The sequence below is a fragment of the Pyrgilauda ruficollis genome, unplaced genomic scaffold (assembly GCF_017590135.1).
Source record: "Pyrgilauda ruficollis isolate IOZ18807 unplaced genomic scaffold, ASM1759013v1 scaffold22, whole genome shotgun sequence".
Taxonomy (NCBI): Eukaryota; Metazoa; Chordata; class Aves; order Passeriformes; family Passeridae; genus Pyrgilauda; species Pyrgilauda ruficollis.
Genome location: NW_024521428.1, coordinates 6791291 through 6811438, shown reverse-complemented (window position 1 = coordinate 6811438; position 20148 = coordinate 6791291). Strand labels below are relative to the sequence as shown.

The window sequence follows — 20148 nt, the reverse complement described above, 5'->3', positions numbered from 1 at the left end:
TGATATCCCACTTGATAGCGTGGTCCAAAAGTGAAGCCAAAGCTTATCTTTTCCTGGCTTCACCCTTTTGTAGGAAGGGCCTGGTCCCTCCCTTGTGCTCGAGATGGGAAGAACTGGAGCTCCCCAGGCAGTCAGTGCCGCCTGCTTTTATTTCAGCAGAGCTATTTTGCCAGCAAAGGATTAAAAGAGCTTTCTCCAGCTTGGTTGGGAACAACTACGCTTCACCTATGACTATAGATTTTGGTCATGAGGGTGAAGAAACCCTTCAGGGCTCAGCAGCTGCTCCTCCTGATACAGCCTTTCCTGTCACTGAGCTCTTGCTCAACCCTAATTGAAATCAGCACTGATCTGTGATCAAAGAGGTGAGCGCCATTAATAAGCAAGGGATTAAACAAAAGTCAGGAAGCCTTCCTAATTGAGGGAACCGGCAACGGCTCAGCTCCAGTTTGCCAGATCCGGCACTCTGTCATGGGACTCGAGTGAAAATACGCCGGCAGCACCAGTTTGGGCTCCTGGGGCTGGAAGCAGCCCCAGCCTCTGCACCGCAGGCTGCGCTGAGACGCGCTCCCAGGGCATTTCGGCAGTATTAAAAACACAACTTTCCTGGCAGAGTTGGCTCTTCCCGCTCATGTGAAGCCCACGAAACCTGTGCAGCAAAGCCAAGTAGGTGCTTTTACTGAAGCGGGAGGTGGCATTCATTTGTAAAATGTCTGCAGCAGCTTGCTTTACCTGCCTCTGCTCTCACACTCACAAAGCACAAAGAAGCGTGTTATTCAGACATCTGCCCAGTGCCACCCATGCACAGCATGGAGAAAGAGGGGCTCCAGCAGCCATGTCCTCCTCCCCGTGTCTCATGACTAACTCTGATAAACTAATCTTTGACCCAATTTTTCATGCCTGTACAAGCTATTGCTCTCACTTTTCTAATGCAGCAACAACATAAAAAAGATTGGCCTGTTTTTTTATGTTGTTCTGGCAATCACCCTCCTGCCAGGTGGTGTGAGGGTGAGCACAGGTACAACACCTCCACAGCAATGGCAGAGGGGTATTATCTGTGCTTATGCCCACTTATTTTCTGCTGCATCTCTGGATCTCCATTAATGATCAACCACAGCAGCCCAACAGCATGGTTCCAGAGCTGCAGGTATCACCAGGTTTGTGACTTTAGTGAGATCAGAGCCCTAAATTTGCCACATTCACCATCTCCCTCAACTCAAGCTTTCTCAATACTGTGCCTTGAGTAGACTTTAGATTGTGCCTTTAGATTGCCTTGTAGCACAAAATAAATTAAGGATGTGGACAGTCCAAAGAACAAGGCCCAGCTTCCTTCATTGCCTCACACTGAAGTGGGGCTGCTTAAATCTCTTTTTTTTTTTTTTTTCCCCAGCTGCCAAGACAGATCCCTGTATGATTTAAAGAGGAAAAACAGTAATGTGCACAAAATAATTTGAACCCTAGGATCAAAGCAGCACCGAGGCCTTGGTGGGCAGCTGAGTCACCCACTGCACACTCGAGGGCACAGCCAACACAAGATGATCCATCACAAACCAACTGCAGAAATGGCAAACCATTATGTGCTGACTCTTGGAGCTACCTGGAGAGAAAATGCACTGCCACAGGCAGTCACTTGGTGGGTTACCCTCACACAGCAGGATGGGGACACACAGCTATTCCACCTGCAGGTGTATGTGCACTAACATGGGAACATGTAACATTCCAAGAGCAAAATTCTGCAGTTTAAAATCCAACTGAGGTACATCACAGTTGTTGCCGCAGATAACAGGCCTGAAGTTAAAAGCAAAAATGCAATCCCATGAGTAAGTTTTCATTCACAACAGGTGGTGTGAAGAAATTGCAACAGGTCTTCCCTTCACATTTGTAAAAGCAGTGGCTTTTTGGCCATATGGGCCTGCCATGCCTCTCTGTGCTCTGGGGGACGTTGGTTCTGGAGGAGGTACGTGCAGGCTGTGCTTTATGCACAAATGGCCAAGAACGCCCAGTGTTTTCCTGTCATCATGGATGTCCTCAGAACAGGCCAAGATCTTCAAAGGATAGAAAATGACATGGTTCTGGATTCCAAAATTTTGGGTTTATATTTAACAAAATGAGCAACATGGTAACAGGCACGGGGGAGAGAGTGGTAAGTTCCAGCCAGAGTTAATTTAAGCACAGCCACAGCTGAGGCCTGTCAGAAGGATGCTGCAGATGCAGTGAGAGGTGCTAATGTTTCAGTTGTTGAGAACATCATAGGACAAACAGAGTTACCGTTAAAAGGGCGTTTTATGAGGAACTTCCAAAATATGTAAAAGAGACAGTACAACTAGTTTAATCAGTAAAACAATATAGCATAAGTTGCAAATGAGACAGAAGAATACTCAATAAAAATATATTAAAATATTATTTAATCATAAAATATAATTACAACAGTAGCTTATTAGGATGAGAATCTTTTTAGCACAGGAGAAAAAGCACCATCATGTATTAAAAGTAAGTTTAAAGGGAGAAAAAAGATCAGTTTTAAAATATTCCATGTATTTCAGTAGTTTTTCATCCTTTCCTGATGAAATATTATAATGGTGTTATGGTTTCCAAGCAAAAGATGCTGAACACCAGGATAAGACCTTCCGACTTGTCTTGCTTACGTCAGCCCTCTCCAATCCATTCTGAGGAATGTATTTAACCTGCAAATGGATACGGTGGAACTCCTTTCACCCCCAGTCCTGTTATCTGTTAAAACACAGAGAGAAAAAAAATTATAGTGATAATTCACCATTATTAGACACTTGGTTTCCTTACATAACTAGACATGCTTTAACTTAGAAAAGGACTGCGTCCTCCAGCTTGACATCCTACCATATTTTGCACACATCAGCTCATCACAGACTGGAATTTCAATGCATGCTCTTTCTCTAAAGCTCAGCAATCACAGGCCAGAGTCCATTCCCCAAAAGCCTCTTCTCTTAGATACTGCTAAGCCTTAATTCTGCAGTTCACAATGTAACCTTCGGCATGCACACACAAAGAGCAGGGCTTTAAAACAAATCCCGGTGGAACAATTTTTTAAAGAGATAACTTCATGATAATTAACTAGAAAGTAAATAAAAGCAGATGCTTTTATCTGCCACTGATTAAGACATGTAAGTATTTACCCATCCTTTTCATAAATAGAAGATGCAAACAGTGTTGGGAAAGGGAGAAGTATAAAGAGATGATTGCACAGAAAATTTGCACTATCAACATTAGTACAAAGTTTAAACCCTGAAGTATCTTCAAATCTCTAAATGCATTTAACTTTCTGTAAGAGGAACAAAAAATACAAACAACAGCCTGACATATATGACCAACATTCTAACAACTGTCTTTTTCCAGCTTCCCACCACTGCCAGCTGGAGTTCTACCTGAAAAAAACCAGGAGTGAAACAATAGTCTTCTAAAATGCAAGGAGAAAGTATCATTCACCTTGAAAATCCCACCAGCCTGCGGTTGCCGTGAAAGCCACTCTTTATCCATCCCATCACTAGCAGAAGTCACAAACATTTCTGAATAATCCTTTCCTCCAAAACAGCAGGAAGTTGTTTTGTCTACGGGAAGTTTCACAGTCTGGAGTCTTTTTCCTGGAGGAAAACATGCATGATGTTCCCTGTTTGTCAACTTAGAACAATAAATTTAAATAAATTATCGCAAATAACCATTGTAGAGCTAGATGCTCTGCAAAAGTGGGTACCAGGGCTAGGGGAGGTCCCATCCTGACTGATGAGCACCATGACAGGGAGAAACCAGACTTCTGTGAACCCTGTTGCTGATGATGTATCATTTGGCAAGTTTCAGTTTCAGGTATCACCAACAAATCCCACTTCAATCCCAGCTTGTCCTCTAATTAAATGCTAACATCCACAGCACAAACACGTATCTGAGCTCATCATCTAAGCTGTCCATGGAGTCAATGGAAATGGAATACAATTCCTCTCTAAAACAGGTCACATGAATCACGCCCTAGACCTGCTGACTTTTCTACTTTTAACTACAAAGGCAGCCTGGAGCGAGCAGACCTCGTGCGGCGTTACGGAGGCGTACCTCCTGCTACACCTCTACTGCCTGCGGTTAAGGAAGATTAATTCCTAGAAGTTTTTCCTGAAATTTCAACAGTCTTTCAAATCAAGCTTGCATAAAATACGGATCACGGGACACGTGAAATGTTTATGAAAAACCTAGCGCTACCATAAATAATACTACATTTATTATGCCAACAAATAACGACAGTCTTAATGATGGTAGTGAACAGATCGCCTCTAGCCCTAACCAGAAGGCTGTCGAGACATCTTGCAGCAGATTTTTCCAAAATTTCTGCTAATCCTGGGCAACAACAGCCTATTCCCATTATGCTTATCTTATGTACCTACAAGTGAATTTCTCTTTCTAGAAATATGCACATGAATTTCCTTACAAAATGTGTTTACTTCTCTGTTCTCCCAATTCCATGTGCAAAGGGCTTGGTCTCCCTTACAGAAACTAACTTTAGTGATGTGTTGAAATAGCAGGAAAGTAACTTCAGTGCTGGGAACCCTAGAAATTGACTGACACCAAGTCTGGGAGGAAGGAATTCGGAAGGGCATTCAAAAGGAAAAAACATGGACTGTAGGAAAAGAGGCATGAATCCCAAAGACAAGGGGATAGGACCTGGTTGCACTGGTAGAGTGCTCTCAGTGGATAACAGCCTGAAAGATATCATTTACAAAGCTCTGAGGTGTCTCCCTGGAGGTTCAAGAAAATCTGCACCTGGATCCTCTACACTCTATCTGGAGTATTACTCTGTGCTTGGTCTCTATAGAAGAGACAAATACAGCAAATCTTTTTGACACTATAAAAATCAAAGGATATTAAAACTAATCATTAGGAAGTACTATAAAATTTTAATGGCAGTTTAGATTGGACATTAGGAAAACTTTTTTCACTGAAAGTGTTGTCAAGCATTGGAACAGGCTGTCCAGGGAAGTGGTGGGATCATCATTCCTGGAAGTATTTAAAAACTATGTAGATGTGGTACTTAAAGTCATGGTTTAGGGGTGGACTTGGCAGTGCTGGCTGACTGTTTGACTCCATTATCTTGGAGGCCTTTTCCAGCTTTAATGGTTCTAGGATTCCAATTTAAAGAATAAAACTAGCAGGTCACTAGGTGACCAGAAGCTATGACAAGACTCGGTAGCATGTACGCTGGACACCCCTTGAGTCCTTTGCAAACCCCATGGGATCAGCCATCAGCCTTTCCCTGTAGCACATCCTCAATCTAAAGGCAGCAGCCATCTCTGCTACAGAAGCCTAAACCTGAAAAGCTGCTTCATCCTGAACCTCAAAACCTCCACTCAGGAAAGACGCCAAACAAACAGGCTTCCTGGTCCCATTGCCCTAAAAACAAAGTCCAGGCTTGGTTATCATTGAAACCTGAAAATCCCTCACGTGGTTGAGATGAGCCCTTATTGGTGGATGTATCTGCAACTGGCTGACAGCCATTCAAGCCACACTTAATGGCTATTGTGCATTAAAAGAGGCTCTCATAGAATTCTCTTTAAACCTGACTGGTTTATCTCCCTAAATAATTACAATCCATTCAGAATTCAACAAATTTCAGATTTTAGATATTACTTCAAAATGATAGCACGAGAGGGCAGGTAAGCATGAGATATTCACAAAAAAAGGTGGCTCTTTTTGATATGGACACTTACCCTATGAAACTTCACAACACTGTTCTCTGCAGGTGCTATGACATGGGTGAGGGGGAGACAGAACAGGTTCATGGAAGAGAAGTACACTGAGAAATTCACTACCAACACATCACTACCTCATCCATCTGTGAGCACAGTTAAAGACTGGGAGTGCATTAGGGATATGTACTCTGCCATCAATGTTCTTGCTATCCCTACACATCTGCTTATGGACACTATTGCTTCTAGCTTTCCCATGTGAAAACACCTCCAAAGGGAGAAGGAAAAGGAAAATAAGTGAAAAAATAAAGGGAAAAAAAAAGGTCAGGGAGGAAAAAAAAAAAAGGTCAGGCAGGAAAAAGGTAGAAACAGCGAACCAGAGAGGAAAAATTATTGAACCTACTACCCCAGGAGGGTATTCAGAGGGCTGGTGGATGTCACCAAGGGTTGCTCTGCCCACCAGAGTGAGAGGATGTGGGTCCAGAAACAAGTCCCAGCATTGCTGGCATCTCCCAACTGGAGCTTCCTTCTCCTAGGGCTGGAGTGCAGACCCTGCAGAACTGGAGAAGTCCTACAGGTTGGCAAGATTTTGGATGGGCACAGATCAAAAGGTGAGGGGGAAAGCAACACTGTCCTGTGGGTCTTGTAATAAAATCCAGTAGGCTGCCCAAAATAATACACTAAGCTGAAGAAACAAGACTCAGAAATGGCAGAGGTTTCCAGCAGAGCCAGAAGCAAGGCTGGTGCACGTGTGCCAGGGTCTGCTACGTGCTGCACACAAGGCACTGGCACCCCTGAATCCACAGTCCCACAAAACCCCAAGCCTTCTGCTAGGCTCCAGATGTATCCCAGTGCAGTAGCTCTTCTGCTGCATGATGCAAACTTGTGCTGTCTGGGATCTGACAAAATCATGCTCTCATTCTCACCCAGCGGCCCCTTGCAGCCAGTGCGGTTCAGTTTCCCTTAAGTGCTTTACATGTGTTTTCCACCCAGAGTAAATCATCCCTGGCACATCACTAGAGTCCAAATGAGAGCAGCAATGAACAACAGACTCAGACAATGGGCACACCCAAGACATTACTGTGGGAATGATAAAATGCTGTGGAATTCATTAAATATTTTTTAATTATTTAATTGCAAAATTGATCGTGCAAGTAACTTCCAACAATAAAAAAGATGTTGCTGGCATCAGTGTGCCATGGGACTTGTAATAAAATCCAGCAGGCTGCCCAAAATAAAACACTAAGCTGAAGAAACAAGGCTCAAAAATGGTTTTAAGTCATCTTTCCCATTTATCAATGGGATAAACACTGGTCTTAATTTTGGAGGATGCAAGAGGATGCTAACTCAAACAATTCACAAGCAGAATGATCTCTGCTTGGTCTCCTTTGCAACTTTATCTTTTCCAACATGATTATGTCATGTGAACAGATGCTGGGAACAAAGGAGACATATTTATAAAGGTAATTTTTGAGAGCAGGAACATTAAATTGTTTGAAATAACAATTAAAGAAAGAAAGAAAGAGCACAGAAAGAAAAAGATACACCATTTCTGTGAGGTGAAAAAAACCGCACCCCTCATTCCATGTTTTTATTTCTTCTTTTGTTTTGTTTTGTTTAACACAAAATTCCAGTCCACTTTTGTAAGGACTCACCTGTCTCAGGGTCAATGCGAATCACTCTCCCACCATCATAACAAGCCACCCAGAGTTTGCCTTCTGTGTCAATGCACATCCCATCAGGAATGCTCTCCTCTTTTTCCAGTTTGTATATACTCCTACGGTTGCCTGCAGCGTTAAAAAACCACAGAACTGAGTGAGACAGTTGTTAAAATTTTTATCAGTCACAGCCCAGCAGAGTTATTTGTACTACTATTTTCAAAAGCTGTGCTGAGGCCCTGAGTTTTTTTCCCATGAAAGAAACAGATTGTGTCTGCTGCCCTGTTTGTTTCCCCGAGACAGTTGTTTCTCAGCATGAAAGCCTGTGGACCAGTTTCTATCCATTGAAAGTATAATCCTTTCTGGCATTCATTTCTAGTGCACCACTCGTGCTCCCTACTTACAATATTAAATTAATAACTGAATAAATTAATGTTAGATATATTAATAAAATTAATTACTTGTTTTAAAAGCAGTTTGAATCATTTCAAGTATGGGTTGCTCCAGTTGGAGACTTTTCAAACTGTTTGCTGGAACGTGGCAATAATCACTGTTTCAACACAAAACTGACCTTCAGATCTGTAAACAGAGCGCTTACATAAACACAGAGTTCAGGGGTAAAGCATCAATTTCAAAGGCATGCTATTGACCAAAAAACAAACAACTCTATCTGAACTTTTATCCACTATTAGTCAGGAAAATTCAACCCAACTTTCCAACATTATTTATTTTATGTTCTGACAACTTCAGTGTTTCTCATATGCAGCAATATTTTTAATGAGTTTCCTTTTTGCTGCTGGGGATTGTCAGACTGCCCACAGAAAGAGCGAGCAAAAATGAGTGAGAGAGAAAAGTACCCTATTTCCTAGGGAAAAATTCAGTTGTAAGTCAAAGCAGAGAGACATTAGGACAAGGTGCTACATCCAAAATTACTTTAAATTCAGAGTTTTAAAACTAAACATCAAATTGGCTGGGCTCTTTTAAAGCAAAATACTGCAGCCCATGTACTCAAAATCAAATTACTAGTCCAAGTCACCGGAATTTTTCTTTTGCCCTAGCTTGTAGAAGCCCTTAAGGCTTTGTTGTGTTTTAAATTAACTAAGGAAGCTTTGAGTTTCTGCTACCATTGTTGCCTTGCTCTTTCTGCAGAATCTTCCTTTAGTATTGCTTGTATTTAAAAAACAAAACACGGTGAAGAGCGAAAAAATATCTAGAGAAGCTGGCAGAGGTTTTGTGGAAGACTACAAGCCGCTGTCACTTTGTCTGTGCTGCCAGCAACAAGAAACACGCAGCCACAGGAAGAGAGAGATGAGATACACTTTGTCCTTTTTACTGCAAGATCAGATACGCCTTGTGTTTGGTAACAGTAGTAGAGATTACTACTCAAACTGCCAATTTAAATAGTTTACAGTATTACCAAACGACCCTGACTGGTTTGAGCCAGGAGCCTACGCAGGCGCAGACAGAGGTTAATGTGGCTTCTGTTCATCCCTCAAAGCTCTGATCATCTCTGTGTAATAACCAGAGCAGAAACAAACACCACAATCTTTAGGCACAAACAATTGCTTTAGAATACAACCATTCATACCGATTTTTCCACTTTGGAGGTCATAATCAAAGGCATCCACCGAGTAGGAGAGGCTGTCAATGTAAAAGAAGGTTCTGTGATCCAGCGACCAGTCCAGCCCATTGGAAATGTCCACCTGGTCAAAGTGCTTCACCACTGAGAGGTCGGGGAAGAGCGTGTACAGGGAGCCCTGGCGTCTCTCCAGCACGGCAGGACGAATCTCCTCTGCCATTGTACCTGTGCAGAGCCAAAGGGGAAAAAGCAGTTCAGAGCAAATGGACTCTCCTCCAGGTTTGGGGGCAGCCTCTCACTGCAATGGTGATCACACTGCCAGCGCAGAAGCGGGGGGCTTCTCAAATTTGAGGAAGAAACTGAGTTAAAAGAAAATACTTCCAAAGTGCTTGCTTTTTGCAGAAGGTGGCAAAACACAGCCTTTGTTCTTTTGTTGAACATTTCTGCAGCAGAAATAGTGTGCAGCGTGATTCCTGCAAAATATTTTATTCAGTCACTCATATATTAAGACAGGTGTGGCCAGCATTTAACTTACAATAAATCTTAATGCCTTGTAGAGCTGAGAGAGTGGAAAAAAATTACCTCCTCCCTCAGAATGAGTCTTACACTAAAGCCTCTTTTAAAGCAAATCTCATCTTTACACGTTGAAGTTGGCAGCTGAGACTGGCTCTTGAGAGGCTGGGTAAATGCAGGTTAAGTTAGGTCTCTGGACTGAACAACACAGCAAAGCACAGAATGGTGTTTCAAAAATCAGGAGGACAGCATCACAGCTGAGGCTGGAGGGCACCTCTGGACATCACCCAGGATCACCCCCTGCTCAGAGCAGGGTCAGACACCCACGGGTTCCTCCCACCAGTGCTGGGCATTGAAGAGCTCCACGGATGAAGACTCCATACTCTCTCTGGACAACCTGTTCCATTGCCTGCTCATCCTCAGTAAAAGAGTTTTCTTATGTTCATACGAAATTGGCTGAGTTTCAGTTTGTGCCCTCTCCTTCTGCTCTTTCAGTGGGCATCACTGAGCAGAGCCTGGCCTCCATCTCTTTTACTCCCTCCTCAGTCAGGTACTCATACACACAGGTGGGATCCCCTGAGCCTTCTCATCTCCAGGATGAATAGTCCCTTAGATTTTAGAAATAATATTCTGAGTTACAGAGAACAAACCACACAATATAATAAATTTCCCACTGGAAAAGTATTTTCTATTGGCACCCTTCCAGTATTCAAAACAAGCAGCTGACAGGAAAGAGGCAAGGCCAGTATCTTAAACTAGGCAGGCTCGGTGTAGTCAGCCTCTTTTTAACAAAAGAGTCCAGATTAGATAGTGCCCAGGTGATATAAACAAATTTGTACAAGGATTTAAGCTCTGTTTGAAGAAAACAAAACAAAAAAAAATCCCCACCATTTAACTATGAAGGAAAACTTCCAGCAAGCACCAGAGGGAAGAAAGAGACTGCAGCATACCTGCAAAATACCTCCCTGCAGGATCCACCTTCCCATCATTGAATCGGGTGTTTGCTTTATCCTTGTCCACTTGAGTAATGGTGGTTACCAGCTCCTCTTTCCATTTCAAAGCAGCAAACCTGGTTCCTAGGGTGATGACATAATCCCCAGACTTCCGGAGAGCCACGGAGCTCACAGGAGCATCTGGAAACGGGGTGAAATTGAAAAGTGAGACATTTCTTTCCTGCCCAGTTTAGACATGCCAACTGAACTCAGCAAAACCACAGGCAAGAGAAACCACCCACTTTTCTACCAACAAAATTGATGTTTAAATACATAGAAACAGATTATGTCATGGAACTCGAGTATTACCACTGCTACCAGGAGTTATAATCACCACCAGTACCTAGATGTGCTAGGTGCTTTATTGAAAAAAGTAAGCATAAAAAGGGGACAGGAGCATATGCTTTGTACAATAGCTTACTGTGTGGGTTCTCCTCTCTCCAAGGGAAAAATCAATACCACAAGAGCTCTAGAGCAACGGTGTTTATTTAGCACAGCTCCTGTGTAAATGAGCCGTGAAGTGATGGAAGCACTGGGACAGGTCACACGGGGCAGGAGAGACACCCCCATACCACACTCTGCTGTGCTGCTCAACCTCCAGCAGCACCAAAAACACACCAAGGAGCGGGAGAGCTTCCCAAGAGCTAAAACAGAACAGAAAACTAGTTCACACTCACTTTCCATGATTAGCTTACACTCACTTGAGCTATTACGCACAAAACCTCAATTACAGGTTATTATAAAGGAATTAGTAAAAAAACCAGTGAGTGCAAAGACAACATTTCTGTAAAAGCCTACAATCAGATGCAATCTAAGGAACAATAACTTCAGGCAGGGCAACCAAGTCTGGCATATTTTCTATAAATGGGACTAATTACTAATTTTCTAATTTAAAACTGAAATATTTGTTGTATTTATAGCTTTGCAGGGGTATAATTAGGTAATACTTTCACAAACACTTATAACCACCAGCAGCCACCACTGGGTGACACGAGGAACTGCTCCTTTCCAGCTGTTTGCTCAGGGCTCAGGATGCCCCTTCCCTTTGGAGCCCTGTCAGCAGTACCACCGTGACAGAAATCGGAATTTGTCCCCAGCACTGGAGATGAACACCCGACTGCAAGCTCAGCTCTAGCAGCTGAGGCTGCTGGTGGTCTAGGCTCACTGAGTGCCACTCCTTCTTCCCGTGCCAGCACAGAGGGCAGCAATGTCCCCTCAGCCGTGTGTGGCACCTGCCACGTGTAGTAATTTTGCTGCTCTTTGGATTGCCAGTAATCAAAATATTTCATAGAAGTTTTCTGCCTGTATCAGCAGCAGCGGCATTCCTAGCAGAGCATGGGATTGCAAGTCTACTTTTGCTCTCCCGGGAAAACGCCTGGGCCCATGGCTTAGCAGAGTCCTTCCTCCTGGGCAGCGCCCAGGGCACTCCTCCCAGCCTGGGGGAGCAGCCCCCAAGCACAGCTGTCCACCGGAGGTGCTGGACATCCAGGTGCCCCTGCAGCCACCAGAACGGCTCCATACCTTCCTGACATTGCACCCCAGAGGCAAGGGCTGCACGAGGACACAGCCACCCTAGTGCTGGCTGCACAAACCCAGCACGAGGAGTGCCTCAGCCCATGCACCCAGCTCAGTCTGCTGTGACCCCAGAGGGCTCTGCCTAAGCAGCATCTGCAGGAATCGATTGATTTGCAGCACCATCTTACGCCCAATATAAAACTGAACATAAGGTCTCCCCTCCAGGCCCAGTTATGCAGCTATGGTGTTCCCCCTGTAAAGTTATAAAGGGCATTTGAAGTTGTTTCTAAGCATGGCATTGTTGTAATTCTCTTAATAAAAGCTTTAATAATTAATAATTTCTCTTAGTTTCCACTTTGGAAGCCCACTACTATAATATTATGGCATTCTTTGGTTGTTTGGGGGTTGTATTTTTTTCTTTTAATCATGGCATTTCCAAAGACACAGCTATTAATCATAACTGTTTTATTACTAAAGAGAGGAAACAATTAAAAAAAAAAACAAAAAACCTGGAGCTACTTCAGCTGCTGTCCCTTCCACCTCTCCAGAGAGGCCACAATTAAAAGACTACACCTTTGAGAGTAAATCAGTTTGGAGGAAAGGCAGGGAGAAGCACACTCCCTCAGCTAAGCTAAGAGGAAGTAAGTTTGGGAAGCAACACTTCCAAAATCACTATCAGGCCTTTTCTCGTCTTGAAATTGACAACTACAGTAATTTAAAAGGCAGATAAGCCCAGATCAGTTTCTAGTGAATAATCCGAACAGCTTATAGGTAGGCAAAATTGATTTTCACCAAGTGCTATTGAACTTGAGAAAATAATAAATTGCACTGAAACCACTTAAGGAGCTGTCTCCCAACACAAATATTTACTCTATCACATCGAGCAGTAAATCTGCAGCCCTTTTTTAATGTGAGTTAGCACATCTCTTCCTTTATGGAAAAAATACTTGAACCATTGAGACTCTAGCCAGTGACACCACTACCTTAAAGAAGTATCAACTTCTTAAAGCATTATTGGAAATCGTCTTTCAATACAGAAAATGTTATGAGCATTGATCATTCACATCAGAACTACTACAGACACGAACAGAAGAACTTTACCTCTGGGACAAAGTATGAATAAAAGAGAGCGAGATGAGGACAACTTACAGGGAAAAGAAATAGATCAAACATAACCCAGTACTAAAATATGATAAGGAAAGACCCCAGAACTAGGGATGCTCTGTCTAGTGTCTCCCAGTGTGCTGGCGCCCGAGGAAACCCAGGTTGTAGGGAAGGGTCTCCCGATCTGAGCACCGTGCAGCTGCCGAGGGACACAGCCCGAGTCCCAGCACGCAGCTCCCGCACACAGAGGCTTTTCCAGCGGCTCCTTACCCACGGGAATGGCCTGTGCTTGCCGGGTGAGCGGGCTCCAGCGGCACACCTTCCTTCCCGTGATGTCCACGTAGAGCAGCGCGCCCTCCTTCTCGTCCCACACGGGCGACTCCCCGATCCTGCAGCGCTCCTTGGCCACGCACTCGATGCTGACAGATGACATGGCCTGCCGAGGGAATCGCCACCCGCGTTACACCCCGGGCCCGCCACGGCCTGCGGGCAGGGAACGGGGGAAAAAAAAAAAAAAAAAAAAAAAAAAAAAAAAAAGGGAAAAAAAAAAAAAAAGTAGGGGGACTATTAAAAGAGAGGGGAGAAATGAAATGGGGTGCGGGCGGGCGCAGGGAGGCAAAGGCCGCTCCTCCCCGCACGCCCGGCTGCCGGGGCGCAGCGCGTGTGCCGCCGTGTCGCGCACACAGCGGCGTGTGCCTGCACCCACCCACCTGCCGGGACCGCGGGACAGACGAGTGGCAAGGATCGATACCAATAACTCACAACAACACGGAAGCGCGCCCCCAGCACGCCCCGGCCGTACCTATTCCCGGCAGGAGCGCTCCCGCCGCCGCTCTTATAGCGGGCTGGGAGCCGGGAAGCGCCGCGCCTTGGGTACCCCGGCAGGGGCGGGCTGGCCCGCCGGGCCCTGCGGGATCCTCCTCTCCCGCACGGCCAGAGCCAGGAGCTGCCGTGGCGGCTGTCCGAGCAGCAGCGGCTCGGCACCCCTCTTCCAGGAGCTGCAGGGAGGGAAAAGAGGGAGAAGAGCTTTCTTTCCCACTACGGTGGCCAAGTTGCTCAGCCGCTGGAGAGGCTAATTCCCGAAAGGGCTGGTTTCTCCCTGCCTTCTTGCTCTGGTGTAGGTGGCCGCAGAGACCGGCCCCGACTTCCAGCACCAGCGATCCTTCACAGCTCCTGCAGCAGCACCTTGGTTATCCAGCTATCCCAGGCCCTCAGCGTGTCCTGTCCTCTTTTAGTCCCCGTTCTGTTTAGTCTCAAATACTTCCAAAGGCAGGAGGCAAACAGCTGGCAACAAAATTTTCAGATAGAGTTGTCTGTTGCACATGGTTATCTCTGTGCTATGGCCACTCCGGCTCCCAGGCCTCAAGTTTAAAGCAGTAGGTACTTTTTTTATCCCAGGTCTCCTCTTCAGCATCCCATGACCTATTGCCTTTTGACTTGGAGTTGGTGATCCCCACAGGGATCAGTGACACCAAGTGGCTTCAGTCCCACTGCTCTGACGCTTGTGTGTCTCCACCTGGAAAGTCAGGCGCACAAGGCAGGCATGAGCTGGCTCGCCGCTCTATCCCCACAAACCAGAATTAACTCAGCTGCTCCAAGGCTCGCCTCTTCCCCACGCAGACTCTGGTTTCCAGCTGGCTTCCCTTTACTCAAGGGGCACTGCACATCAGCGATCCCACAGCACCCAGCAGGGTCTTTTAGGAGAGAGTCCCCACACAGCTCCTCTTACAGATTTTATGTGTTTTTTATCATACACCCTCCTTGCAGCAATTATCTCCTGTTGAATATTTTTATTTGGTTGCCTTTAAAGCAGGTGGTCACAGCCCAGGGTTCACTTGCTAACTTTTATTTTTATTACTGGTATCTTTGGAAACTTCATGGCTACATTACCTTACCAACATATGTTTCATGTAGGCTTCTTCTGGAAGTACTGATGTGATACTCATTAACTTCTTGTCACCTTATCTGAGCAGTTAGACTTCTATTTTATAGGCTTCCATGGTATTCCTTCAGTGCTTAGCATTGAATTAATTTCTCATTCTGTCCTACTGCTGCATGTACAACAAATAGCAGGATTTCATCTCAGACCCAAGGCAAGCAAATTATTAGCAACAATCAACAAAGAGAAACTTTCAGAAAAAAAAGTGCCACATCTCTCTCTTTTTTTCCATACACTTCACAATATGGAAAGAAGATTCAGAAATTAAAAAAAAAAAAAAAAACAAAAAACCAAAACAAATCCATATGCAAAGAATCAAGGAATTCATTAAGTACAATGAAGAACAATTATTGCTTCTTACAAAGCTTAGCCACATTTACTGCTCTCCCATTGTTTTTGCACACTACAAGGCTATTTGGGATACAATGCAAGAGCTTACTGAATCCAGCACCAAGAGGAGATACACCCTCAACCCACCTCAGCAGTCTCTGTTCCTTGCTGACTTAAGCATTTGCCAGCATGGTTTGGAGGCATCAAAACAAGCTGTGTGCTGGCACACACCTTGGGAGAAAATTAACAGCTTCTGTAAGCACTGGGTTACAACACAAACTCTGTGACATGTATTTGGAGCTTGGATCTCTAGTTAAAGCAGGAGTGCTGTCCCATGTGTCTTCTCTGTATTGGCTAATCCAAGCTTGTTGAAAGGTAGAGCAGGGAGGATTCCATGGTGGGGTGCCTTCACAGAGAGCATCAGATAAAGTCTTCTGCCAGTACAAGTTCACTGTGGGAGAGAAGAACACAGAAGAGGTGGCTGCCAAAGATTGTACTGCCTTGTGCCTTCCCACTGGGAACTTCCCTCTATTGCACTGCAGCCACAGAGTCTACTGTGTGGCCAAATCTGACTGATAGGGAGCTGACACAGCACCTCTGTGGCTTCCACAGGACACACTGGTAGCTTAGCATTTATTCCACATGCTGGGAGGGAGCAGGGAAGTGGAATTCTTACTTATCTACAACCATGAAGAACACAAAGCGGAGATCTGTGATGTGGGAGGCCTTGTAGGGTGAAGTCACAGCTCTCCCCCAGCGTGCAGATTCCCTCAGCCTGCCAGAAGCCATTACCCTTCTTGCCAGTCAGGAACGCTCAGCAGTTCTGGAGAACAGCCCAGAGCACCACAGAGATGGAAAAATCCCCCCACCCTCAACAACTGTAGGCAAGAAGAGGTGCTGGACTATTTCAGGCACTATAGAGACTTGGTTTTACTTCTGCTCATTCCTGCAGTTGTTCTTGTCTTCTTTTATGAGCCTGATCCTGCTATTTTCTTCATCTTTAGAGCAATCCTTGTCTTTTTTCCTTCCTTACTACTGTGAGGTCTCCTTCCTTATCCATGGCTGATATGAAGTGCAAATGCTGTGTATCAGCTCTCTGTACCCCAAGAGCTGCCTCTGAGTCTGTCAGGCCACCTTGGCAGAGGGGCAAGGTACAGCTGAGAGCAGGGACTGTGCCAAGGGCCATGGAGCCCAAGGAGCCACCACCTCAGTGCAAGCCTGTTAAATCCATTAGGGCAGCCAGAGTGGGCATGTGGGAATTCTTCCCTAGCAGGTAATACTGCATTTGGGGGTGCACAGATGGACGGACAAGGAAAAAGCACTGAACAAGAGCAAAGGTAGAGACGTGAAATCACTCACTGCCATCAGTTCACAGGAAAGGAAGAGTTGGCACTGCCATGCACTTGTTTGCAGCCAAGTATAATTCTTGGAATTGGCTTGTGCATCCAGATCAAGTTTTATTTGTTAGCAAGCAACAAGTAACTCCAGGAGAGATCAAACTGCTGAGAAGTTTCAATTGTTTACTTGTCTGGATGATCACAGTTGCGTATTTAAACACATTAAAACGTTTGCCAAAGTACTCCATTTTCCTGTTTGCAAATGTCTGCTTGGCAGAAGGTGGCACCAGCAGATTTGTGCCCATTGACTAATTTATGTGTCTAACAGCACTGTCACACAAGTTAATGCAGAATGGATTAAGAATCTCAGACAGGGAATCTTTTCTACAAAGGATTGCACCAAATCACCAGGAAGTCATATTGAAGTATTTAGCCTTTAAAAACAGTTTTCACAAAAATGACAAGCGTACCCGTTACTTATTACAGTTTATTACACAGACTTCTTTCAGCACAATTCCTTCTGTACAGGCCACAGGCTCATGAAAAAGCATCTCACTTAAGAATACAATGCTTAAGCAAATGTGTGACCCTTCCCACTGCAGCTAGGCTCCTCAGTGCTTCATGAACACCCTCACACTCTCACACTTACACCTCCAACTTCTTTGTCATGGGAGCACCAAGAACTGCAGGTTTCTGCTGCCTGGAGCTGCCTCACAAATCTGGAGTTCCCAGCCTGAGCCTCTCCACTCTGTACTGGGAACAGTTGGGCAACAGGGTGCTTCAGAAAGCATTCTCCAGTGGAGCACAGCCAAGACACTTTTCATTAATGCCTTACTTTTCTGGTCTTTGCACCCCATGTGACCTGGATTTGCATTTTGCTTGCCTCAGGACAAAAAAAAAAAGAGCATTGATATGTGCTACAGCAGCTGCAAAATTATAGTCACAACAGAGGTCATGCAACAGAGCCAGGACTTGAGGGAAAGGCAGCATCTTTCATTCAAATAACTGATCTAGCAACAGTGCTTTCAGTGTTTGCAGCTTACAGGCATGCAAATCCTTCTTCTGGCCAAATCAAAATTAAATTTCAAATTAACTGCAGATTTAGGGTGACTTCACAGAGTTTTAATTTAAGATGTTCAACCAGACAATTTGAGGAGTCTGGTTTATGTACCAGCTATTTGTAACGAGTGTAAATTACAACTTGCTTATTAGTATCTCCATCACCTGGCTCATCCAGCTTTTCAGCCTCTGTGCTTCCTTTAGCAAGGAGAGACGTCTGGTTTGTTGGATAATGATTAAATAAGGAAAAGGATGAAACAATGCCCCTATCTTCATTTTAGAGGGGACAACAGAACAATAGCTGAGCCAGTTTTAAGGAGGGAAAGGGCTTTAATCAGGTTCCATTCAACCAGATGCAAATGGAGCCTAAAATGCCAGTGACAGGGGTTCCCAAACAACTCAGCACCACCCTTCTGAGATAAAGAACTACAAAGGAATGCAACCAGACACCGCAGTTTCAGGTGAAGTGGGTGGGCTAGCTCAGAGGTGTTTTTCCCTCTCAGATTACCCATTCCCTCACCAGGGCCTGCATTTCCCAAGGTATAACCAGAGCCATTTTCCCAAGTGGCATGTAACACTTTTTATAGGTACTACTCTTGAAGTCTGTCATAAGCTCAAGAGCTCTCAGATGACCAGATTTCTTGATGGCACCTTCCTTTTATGTTGCTGTTGAGCTAAGTTTTAAATCCTTCTCAGAAGACTGGCCCACCGGTTTCATGAGCAGAACACTGGAACTATCAAAATACAACTCGTGTCCTGCTCCCCAGTGCTTCTTCCTCAGGATGGGGTGGGTGGGGCAGCATCTGAGGAAAAACAACTGAAACTGGAAAAAAATGTCTTCAGGATGTTTAAGCCAAAAGAAACCATGAAGGTATCATCATGGAACCTACCCAGAGATTTAAAACAATGTATATCAGATAAAGCAGCCAAGGTGAGGCAGATACCCAACTCCAAGTCTGCTGAGAAAGCAGTGGAAGGCAGGGAAGGTCTGCCCAACCTGAAACAAAAGGAGAATCCCAGAGAAAGGGCAGGGCAAGGTGGATCCAGGAGGTTGTCCCAGACAAAAGAAGCCTACTGGAAAAAGAAAGATTATCTGGAAGTTGCATACAGAGGCAGGGAAATTAATACACAAATATGCGAGGCTGCTTCTCCTACAACCACGTGGTCCCAACAAATTTATCCAGGCTCTGCAGAGGGGTGAACTTGAGGAACAGAAATAGTCATGCTCATCCGCTATTTTCAAACAACTTACCCAACTGCCATGTAACCTTTTATTTCGGAAGTCTCTGCTTGCAGTCACTTTAATCCACCTGTCACATCCCACTAGATGCACTCACTTGGATAGGAGCAGAGCCTGACAGCAGTTATCCCAGAATCATCTCTGCAAGAGGTAAATACCACAGAGTTTCACCTCAGGAGTGGCAAAAGTGTTCAGCCATGAAGCTGGTGTAAAAGGAAGTTCAGAAGCAGCAGCAGCAAGGAATCTCATTAAACCAGAGCTCAGAAGTCTGTGTGTCTTCACTTCTTCCTAAGGAAGCTGCATTGAGGCACTCCATTGTTTTCCATCTCTGCCCTTCCCTGCATGCCAAGCTCCCCGGTTGTGCAAGCAGCTTTTGTTCCTTAATTCGCATGAAAAGCATATTTTCTTAATAGATGTGTCAATTCCCTGCAGTACTAAACCTTTACAAGTTCTGGGATCATCCAAATTCCCAAGATCAGAATGAGTGGTTTTGCTGGATTATCTTCACAGCTCACAGAGGCAGGCTTTGGTTCCCTCCCAGGTCTCAGATCCACACCATGCAGTACAGCCTGTACATCCAGGCCAGGTCATCAGAGCGACCACATCCAATCAAGGGAATGCTTCAGGCTTACATTTAATAGCCAAACATTTGTAACTTCTCCTTCAATCGTTTGATTTTTCATGGTGCAAAGAAAACATTCACAAGTGACAGACACAAGTTATAATTGAGAAACATTTCTTTTAGGGCAGAAACATAAATGCAGAGATGATGGTGCTCAGAACCACTGTGCAGCCCCTTTAGTCCTTGGCCCATGTTACCATCAACAAGTAAGCACACTTAGCTATTTGAAAAGACCCTACAAATAAATAGTAGCTGTTTCCAAATTAATGGGGACACCAATCTCCTTCCTTGGCCCTGTCTTTCCCACTTCTCAGCCACAAGCAGACTGTATGTGGAGAGGGAATTAGAAGCCACCAGCCAGAAAGTCACAACAAGGAAGTCTGTTACTGGTATCTGTTGCAAGATGCCTTTAGGGAAGAAAAAATCCTGGTCCTGAATAACAACAAACAGTCCAACACTTACTGCTTCTTCCTAGTGCTGGCTTTTCTTCCCTTTGTCTGCACCTTTACTGCCTTTTCCCCTTTTTTTTACCTCCTGTTTGCTTTTCAGCTGAGGATTTGG

The 20148-nt window shown here is 44.7% G+C and overlaps 1 protein-coding gene across 2 annotated transcripts; it reads right to left on the bottom strand.

Annotated features, from left to right (window-relative positions):
* Window positions 1-2453: 2453 nt before the first annotated feature.
* On the bottom strand, window positions 2454-14538 carry RGN (regucalcin). Of its 2 annotated transcripts, none has more exons than XM_041468472.1 (7): window positions 13863-14538; window positions 13331-13496; window positions 10400-10582; window positions 8946-9161; window positions 7355-7486; window positions 3460-3614; window positions 2454-2727 (listed from the first exon to the last, which is right to left on the bottom strand). In XM_041468472.1, exons 2-7 carry the CDS (start codon window positions 13491-13493, stop codon window positions 2677-2679), a joined length of 900 nt encoding a protein of 299 aa, XP_041324406.1. In that variant the 5' UTR covers window positions 13494-13496; window positions 13863-14538; the 3' UTR covers window positions 2454-2676. The 2 variants fall into 2 exon arrangements, with proteins under 2 accessions (XP_041324406.1, XP_041324408.1); XM_041468474.1 differs by lacking the exon at window positions 13863-14538 and adding an exon at window positions 13771-13808.
* Between the last annotated feature and the right edge of the window lie 5610 nt (window positions 14539-20148).

What these genes read in the sequence shown, in the direction of transcription:
- RGN (XM_041468472.1), bottom strand. Translation starts at nt 13,493, where the DNA reads ATGTCATCTGTCAGCATCGAGTGCGTGGCCAAGGAGCGCTGCAGGATC. An exon ending in CCTCCAAAGTGGAAAAATCG is followed by an intron (nt 7,487 to 8,945) that starts GTATGAATGGTT and finishes TTAACGCTGCAG; the next exon opens with GCAACCGTAGGAGTATATAC. An exon ending in AGGCTGGTGGGATTTTCAAG is followed by an intron (nt 2,728 to 3,459) that starts GTGAATGATACT and finishes GTGTTTTAACAG; the next exon opens with ATAACAGGACTGGGGGTGAA.